This window comes from Ctenopharyngodon idella, chromosome 24, assembly GCF_019924925.1.
Source record: "Ctenopharyngodon idella isolate HZGC_01 chromosome 24, HZGC01, whole genome shotgun sequence".
Classification (NCBI taxonomy): domain Eukaryota; kingdom Metazoa; phylum Chordata; class Actinopteri; order Cypriniformes; family Xenocyprididae; genus Ctenopharyngodon; species Ctenopharyngodon idella.
In genome coordinates, this window is record NC_067243.1 from 24,689,794 (window position 1) to 24,698,817 (window position 9,024).

A 9,024-nucleotide genomic window follows, 5' to 3' on the forward strand; every position below is an offset into this window, starting at 1 on the left:
CATCAGTCAAAAATGTTTCTGCTTTTTATTTAGCTACAGCAATAGCTGGATTGCCTTGCCTGGAGTGTCATAAATTATTACTTCTATAAGTCCGTTTTGGACTTTCTTCAAGAGAACGCCCTCCAGCTTCGAGCATGAATGAAACTTGCATTACATGAGAGTGTTAGCGCTTCATAATGCTTACATTGCCTCATTCTGGATAAGAATAAAACATCAGGTCTTGCATAGAATATCTCTTTCTTTTTGAATTTGAATCCAGATTTATTCACATTGGCCCATGAAAGCCTCTATATGTGAACACACTTGCCCAAAATAAAGTGTGGGGAATGAATTTACGTTTTATTAAAAGTGCAGGGGACACATCCCTTGTGTATTCTACACATATGCCCATCTCCCACCACATACCCCACAGCTGTCTGTCACACTTCCTACAATTATTATTAGCTGAGAATTCATCTCACGCTTTCACCATTTAACGCTAAATTGCAGATTTTCCATTAATTATGGAATTGTATTAGGAGAGCATTAATTAGTGTAATATCCATTATCAACACTCATGAATGATTTGCTAAGAACATCATTTTCAAAATGCATTTTCCTGGCACCTCATATTTCTGCAATAATGTGATAAGATATGCTAGTGAAGGAGTCCGTGGCCAAACATGCTTTGATGTGGACATAACTGAATATAAAATCCACTCTTCTGGTATAGAGGCCTAAACATCAAAGAGTCTCTTTCACTTTATTCCCATCACATCTCACCTTCCCTGGCTGGGAAGTTTCTTTCTCTTGCCGCAACTATCTTCCTTTGCAGTCTCCACACATCACTCTTATATCAAGGGGATGCACTGTTTGGAAAAAATCTTGTTTTCATTTTATGGAGAGATCGTCAAAAAGAACAAAAAAAATTTAGAGAAAGCTCCCAAAAGATAAATAAGAATTGAGAGAGAAAGGAAAAGGTAGAATGTCAATTTCCTGCTGTAGTTATTTTGTCATTCAGCACTTGGAGACAGGCGAGGTTCTGGGGTCAGTGGATATTTGGGGCTTAGTCAGACATCTGTGGAAGCTTCAGGGGCCTTTCTTTGATGCAGAACTGCAACCCTTGCTGACAGCAAAAACAGTTTAAACCAGCCAAAACTGGTTTGCTGGTTTCTCAGCTTGGTCAGTCTGGGAGACAAGCTTAAGACCAAATTGTTGTTGTTTGTCCAACAACTGGATCTATTTTAAAAGAAAAAGTACCATTAAGAGGTCCTTTTGCATCACTTAAGTCTGTTTAACACATAGCTTACTATGTAAAAAGAGGCATGAATCCCTCTATGAATGCCGTAACCTGTTAATAATAGCCCCATTCACACATTAAGCCTGGTAAATTACCATAGTAATTACCAGATTAAATTTTCCGGGAAATACACAAATGTGCTGTTCATGCAAGCAATAGTATCGGGAGGATCAAGCTCAAATGATCTACACAATCAACACGAGAGGAGGCCTATACATAGCCAACTCACTGTTTAAGCTTTTCTGCATCCCTCCGCCACCCCGACTCCTCACTCTCGGCTGGTTCCTATCCCAGCCATGGATACGGGGGAGAACTCTCGGTTTGGGCCACATTCTGAGCTCGGATCCTCCCCTCGGACAGCATGCCAGATACGCATACTCTTTATTCTATCTGATGTCTGATGTAAGTGTGAATTTCCAGTATGATACCATTAACATATCAGTACCAAAACACAGATAAACTCTGTGATGTCAATCATTGGAAATTACCTTCAAATGCTGTGACGTTTTCTTTATCCACTCAGAAGAAGAGAAGCGCTTTAGTTTCATTGTCCAATTTGACAAAAAAAAAATAAATTCTGAGTGACACACCGAATGTGTTTTTGCTCTTAACAACACTAGACGCATAATAGTTAGTATGCAATAGTAGCAAAAGTATGATCTCTAAACTGTAATTTATCTGTAATTCACCGGTATGTGTGAAAGGGGTTAAAACAGGCCTTGATCACTGACATGGTAATATATAAAATGGTAATATATTTTTAATATAAATTATTTATTGTTGTGTGTTTATGATGTGTACATCAGTGTAATGACCCTGTACAAATCACAAAGGTTCCGCTCTATTCCAACTGAGCTGAATAACATGTCAGAATTTAAAGGGGACATATCATGAAAATCTAACTTTTTCCATGTTTAAATGCTATAATCGGGTCCCCTGGTGCATCTACCAACCCAGAAAACGTGAAAAAAGGACAACCCAGTAACTTTGCTTTGTCAAGCCTTTCTCTGCAAGCATGGGAAAAAAACAAGCCGCTCAGATTTTACTCCCATTGTGACGAAAGGGGATCTTATTATAATATTACCACCCCTTAATCTGCACGTTTCTACCCACGGCGCCGCCATTTTGTTTTCGCAAGTGGTGTACCAGTTCTAAGGCCATGGCAAAAGTTTAAGCAAAGCATGCTAAATGTTCTGTCGTTGGCTGCACAGATGAGCACAGAACACTATTTAGAGTCTCATTAGCATGGATAGCCTGCAAGTTGACCCTGGCAAAGCTTGATTGCTAAAAAAGGAACGTTTCTATCTGAGCGATATTTAGGAAAAATATTAGACCATTCACAGTATTTAATAGCAATCATAAATGTTAGCCTGGTGTGTATGGCTCTGTTTGGAAAACAGGTACGCTATAGGTACCATACAAGGCGTCCATACAAGTTTTGCACAAAAGATTAACATGACGGCACATGCTAGTTAATGAGTTGAATCAACTCCACAGCAACCACATAAATTTATCCACTAACCATTCAGAAACATCCAGTTGCATTCTAAAAGTTGTAATTTCTTCCTGAGTCTCTCCATCAGTGTCAACTCCGGTTTGAACAATGTAAGGATGAACATCGTTACTGACAATCGTCATTTTGGCTGTGTGAGAGTCTCCAGCTTTTTTGTTGTTGAACAACCGAAGCGTGAGCTGTTAAAGCTCTGCCCTCTTTTGGAAAGTGGGCAGGGAGCAGCAGCTCATTTGCATTTAAAGGGACACACACAAAAACGCATGTTCTGCTTACACCCAAATAGGGGCAAATTTGACAAGCTGTAATAAATGATCTGTGGGATATTTTAGCTGAAACTTCACAGACACATTCTGTGGACACCAGAGACTTATATTACATCTTGTGAAAAGGGGCATAATAGGTCCCCTTTAATGTCAAAATTGGCAAACCATGATAATGTGCATGTGTTTATTTCAATAGCTCTAATTTATTTGTTTTTGCCCTTCCTTTAGTCACACAGTTTTTTTTAGTTAAAGGCAGGGGAGGTGATTTGGTTCAAAAACATTTTTTGTTATGCTGATTGAAACTCTTCACATCCTGATAGCAATCGCAAAATTTCTAAGGTGGTCTAAATGTATTTATCTGTATTTATATCATCTGTGGAAGGCGTAGGACCATAAAATGGGCTATGATAGGATGTCCTACCTGCCTGTCAACATATGTTTTTACATACTCTCATGCACCCTGTTCACGCAGACATCACACGTCAACAGTGCATTTCATGCTATGCAGATTTGGACAGACGTCAGTTATGAGCACCATAACCAAAACAGTCACATTTTACAGTTCCTCCTGAACCAAAACAGCAAGCTTATGCTTCGTTCACGCCATAAATACCGTAATTTGTAAGAGATGAAACCCGTGACATTATACTCGGAGCGGTTCGTGACTCAAATTTATGCATTTCAATGGCACCACTATCAACGCCGAAATTAATCTGCAGCAGTCAGGTGATACAGGTCAGTGCTCTGTAAGTTGTTTACATTCATTATTATTGTAATGTTATGTGCTTTGAGACATGAGGTAGTTTAATGCCATCTCTTTTTATGCTTTTGTTTGCAGAAGTTATTATATTACTCCACACCCTAATTAATGACATCAATAACAACAGTTCCATTGTTGAACCAAGCACATCCTGATTTTGCTGAGTTAGAAGCGTTCCTGGGTCAACGTACTTTTGTTGACCGTGGAACAACATTCCTGTTCGAAAATTTAATCCTAACCATATCCTTACCCCTAAACCTTACCCTACCCATAAGTTATCCCTAAAATCAGAGGGAAATGATAGGTGAATAACACTGATGTAGAAGCACCTAACCCTAGTTGTAAGCCTAAACTTGACATAAACTGCAAACTTTGAATCTGATTGGTTGATTGGAATGTTGTTACAGGATCAACAAAGATGTTGATCCAGGAACATGTAGCACTTGGTGAAATCAGGTTCTGAGTTGAACGTACACGGTTTGAACGACAGACGTGTGACAGAATTACTATGGTTTCTGGAAATAGTTGTGACTAGTTAGTTAATTTCTCTAGTTACATGTGAATATAAGCCTAAATTCAATCCGTTCATCATATAAAGTGATCGAGAAAATTTGGACTAAACCGTTCAATTCATATGGATTAGTTTATCTCTTTAAAAACTTTGACTGAAGCGTCAAAGTTTCAATTGCGTAGGCTGTCTATGGAGGGACAGAAATCTCTCAGATTTCATCAAAAAGATCTTCATTTGTGTTCCGAAGATTAACAAAAGTCTTAAGGTCCTTGCACACTGAGTCCGAAGTTTTCGTATGCGTTTTTTTTTTTCGTATTCACCTAAAAATTCGTCACGCACAGAAACCTTGCACACTGAGTCCGATTCGTATTAATTAATCCATTGCAAAAAAATTTGCAAAACAATACAAAATGAAGTCTTCAAGCAGTGAGGATGATTTTGTTGTCCTCTCTCTTCTTAAAAAGAGAAAAAGAAAGAGGATATATTGGGTCCATCCAATCCTGAGATTGCGCTGAGAGGAAGGAGAGTTCCATCTCCCTATCAAGGAGTGATTCAAAGTTTACTTCAGGATGTAAGTGGCTCAGTTTGATGCTTTGCTAGCGATACTGGATTTTGGCGTTTGTTTGTACAGTGGCTCCGAATTGTCAGAACACCTCTCAAAATCCATTCATAAAAAAATCTAATCCATATGACTCCAATGGGTTAACAAAGGCCTTCTTAAGTGAAGCGATGCGTTTTTGTAAGAAAAATATCCATATTTAACATTTAAAAATATTTTAATTCAAATAACTAGCTTCCGGCAGATGACCGCACGCAGAATGCGCAAGTCAATTTGCGGCAGAAGAGTATCTTTTGACCTGACGCACAACGTAATGATGAACGTGGAGGCACAGAGGATAGAGCAAAACAAATCACCGGTCACGGATTATAAGTCTTCAACAATAATTTTAAAGAGAAATGTCAGAGGATTTCGATATAAGAGAAGAGGAGCTTGAGTTTATTGCACAGTACTATTTGTTTGAACCGCGAGAGGCACCCGCGTCAGAGGATTACTCATTTGGCGCAATTATGACTCATAATTTTCATTTTTGGGCGACCTATCCCTTTAACTGTTGCACTATTCTGACACAAGTTCAGTTTTGTGAAGACATTCATGGATTTGAAAGCCATTGCACCAGGGGGAATGCCAATGTAATAAGTCTCCTGGAAGTCGCTTTGGATAAAAGCATCTGCTAAATGACTGCTTGCTGTAATAAACAGAAATTGCACATGGATGTGTTCTCCTCAAACACCTGAAGAAAGAGCTTTCAATAGCTTTCCCGCTGTACTGGCATGCTGCAAGAGTCCTAAATAATTAACTGTGAGTCATTTAAACGCTTTAATGCTTGCAATATTCTGTATATTCGCTCTTAGATCGATAGCTAATGACCGTGACAGAGTCACGTCTAGGTAGTGAAGATGTGAAGTGGCACTATAAATACATGCCACTGTCATTATGCTTAAAGGGGAAATGTGTAATTACAGTGACACCAAATGAAATTGCTTAAAATAATGAGAGAAAATGTTCCCCTCTGCATTCATTGGTGGGCCAAACAGTCCGAACTAGTCTTGCTTTAAACTCATGACATTGGTTGAGCCAATTTTGCTGTATTGGGATATACAAGAAATGCCATCACACTGTAGCCATTCCAGTCACTTTACATTCAAAGATAAAATGACAAAGAGCTTGTTAAAGGGATTAGTTCACCCAAAAATGAAATTTCTGTCATTAATTACACACCTTCATATCATTCCACACCCGTAAGACCTTTGTTCATCTTCAGAACACAAATTAAGATTTTTTTCATAAAATCCGATGGCTCAGTGAGGCCTCCATTGCCAGCAAGACAATTAACACATTTAGATGCCCAGAAAGCTACTAAAGACATATTTAAAACAGTTCACGTGACTACAGTGGTTCAACCTTAATATTATGAAGCAACAAGAATACTTTTTGTGCACCAAAAAACAAAACAAAATAACGACTTTATTCAACAATATCTAGTGATGGGCGATTTCAAAACACTGCTTCATTAAGCTTCGAAGCTTTACAAATCTTTTGTTTCAAATCAGTGGTTCAGATCATGTATCAAACTGCCAAAGTAACGGGATTTCAGTAAACGAGGCTTCCTTACATCATAAGTGTTTTCGAAATTTCAATAGTTCACCACTGGGCGGCGTGACTTTGGCAGTATGATACACGCTCCGAACCACTGATTCGAAACAAAAGATTCGTAAAGCTTCGAAGCTTCACTGAGCCATCGGATTTTATCAAAAATATCTTAATTTGTGTTCTGAAGATGAACGAAGGTCTTACGGGTGTGGAATGACATGAGGGTGAGTAATTAATGACAGAATGTTCCTTTTTGGGTGAACTAACCCTTTAATAAGGTGTGTCCTCTGCGGTGTGGAACTGACCCTACTCTAGGTCCTTAGTTGCTGTTACTAGCCCTATAAATCTTTCCCAATAGCACATTTCTGCCATCAGCAAACCTGGAGAAAAGTAATCAGGTTGAGTGAATCACCTCATGAATTATTGCATAATATCTGGATTAACTGTGCTTTTAGATCTAGAAATTATATATTGAGGTAAAAAAAGAACAACAACAAAAAAACATTTCCAGAACAGTAATAATAGTAATTTTCCTGAAAAAAAAAAACTAAATTCTTCAAATGTGTGATATGGCCACACATATATGTTGAAAACTTTGCTTCTACTTCCTCTTATTCTTATTATTATAAGTAGTAGCAGTAGTAGTAGTATTGTTATCATTATTATTTTGTTTAATTGTTTATAAATTGCATTTCCATAAAAAAAAAAAAATATGTGACCAAAATATTTGACAAAGACATTCTTAATGGTACTGTCCACTGCTAACTGGGAAATGGGACAGAAACAAGGAAGTATTTTGGATGGATTTTGGTTCTCTAAGCTAAACTGCTGCAGAAGATTGATACAAAAATAAGCTACATCAACCGACTAAGATGGACATAGAGAGCTGTGAACAATCTACACTCAAATACACAGACTACTAGTTACAATTCAGTTCTCTTAAAGTCGTTTAACCATTTCAATCTCTTATTTCCGTCTCTGTAATAACATCTTGTAATATTAGTAATGAAATTTTATTGAGATATTTCTTCAAGTACTTTTGTTTACACTGACCTCATTCTGAAATCATATCTGTTAGTGTTACTGTATCTAATATCTTCTATACAAGAATCAAATGCACTTCATCAAAACAAAGTGCAATGTATGCCTCTAATATCACAACAGTGCACTAAAGTTGTTGTCCTTTTCATCCCATGGCCAGCTACTAAACCCTGCAAAATTGGCTCTCTTTTTTGTCCATCTCACTGTAATTAAATCACCAATTCTGTCAGAATCACCCTGAGAGCAGCGATTTTCAACACAGTGTGATTTAATAGCCAGATGACCACTTAGTGTGTTGCGACCCCATTAAACAAGAGCAAGAAAGATCAATGGAAAGTGTTTTCCCATAACCCAGAGTCAAAATGTTCCAGTAAATGTATTTTTTTTTATTATTATTCTAAGGTTCATGTTACTGATCACCAAAACTGCAGCTATGAGAACACGAGTGGACCAACATCCATTGCAATGCAAACAAAACTCAAATGCCTAAAATAAATCCAGTGAAGTTACATTTGAGCTTTTTGTTGTTGAACATCACAGATGAGTATAACTATGATATCAAAAACAGAGAGAGATACCAGAAAGATATCCCTGATCTATTAATCTAGTAGGCTAATAGAATTTAAATCCTTACAAATACGGGATCAAACAAGGACAATAAAAAAAAATACTAAAATATCATCATATATTAAATTATATATACATATAATATATAATAATATAAATTAGGCTGTATATATATATAAACTTCTCCTATGCCAAATGCGAATAAGCAAAATAACTGTTTCACTCGTGATCTAGTCTATTCACGACAACGATATTATTCCAGTGGCATCCAGTAAGAAACGGATATGCGCCAAACACTTAATCATGAAGTTGACCATATCATGAAAGCATCTCCAAACCGGGACATGAAGTACAGCTGCCCAGAGCCGCACTTTCCCCCAAAACACGTTATCACAAACAAACCCCCGCAAAAACAACGCTCGCACTGACCCTTCTGCTGCTTGAAGGACTGTATGGATCCAGAATGATGCACCATGGTGTTTCCCGATAGAGATCCTCGCGGACAGAAGATGAAGGCAGGATACATGGGAAAGTATGGAGCGATCGCGTAGGTGTCTCTCCTCTGCGCAACCCAACACCTGTCTACCCTCGCGCTCCACCATCCGGGGCTGTTGTCATGGTTACGTAGTGTAAGAGGATGGATGGACACCCTTCAGTGGCTCGATAGAATGACCCGCGTTCAGGGGGGCGTTCACACAGGACGTGTTGTTGCGTTCCATATGCGCTATTTTTTAATTGGTGGACACATGTACACATGCGTCAGACGGACGGCTGTTAAGTCGAGTCCTTCTCTTTATTCCTAGCGACAGCGGTGCGATTAAAAGACGCGCTGTCAAGTTAAAAACATTTGAACTTTTAAAAATTCGTTTCCTATGCATTCTGCTCCAGTCCTTTTTTTTAAAGCAAAAAGGCTGTGAAATGAGGGGAATAAGTGACTA

At 38.2% G+C, this 9,024-nt stretch overlaps 1 protein-coding gene across 5 annotated transcripts in view; it reads right to left on the reverse strand.

The window, feature by feature from the left end:
* The window catches only part of ano3 (anoctamin 3), a 120,762-nt gene extending 111,939 nt beyond the window's left edge, over positions 1 to 8,823 (reverse strand). Inside the window, exon 1 of one of the 5 annotated variants that reach the window (XM_051884541.1) lies at positions 8,516 to 8,823. In XM_051884541.1, the coding sequence (XP_051740501.1) occupies positions 8,516 to 8,612 (97 nt within the window). In that variant the 5' untranslated portion in view covers positions 8,613 to 8,823. The remainder of the gene's footprint in view (positions 1 to 8,515) is intronic. The other 4 variants (XM_051884542.1, XM_051884543.1, XM_051884545.1 and 1 more) reach the window with 4 other exon arrangements.
* Between the last annotated feature and the right edge of the window lie 201 nt (positions 8,824 to 9,024).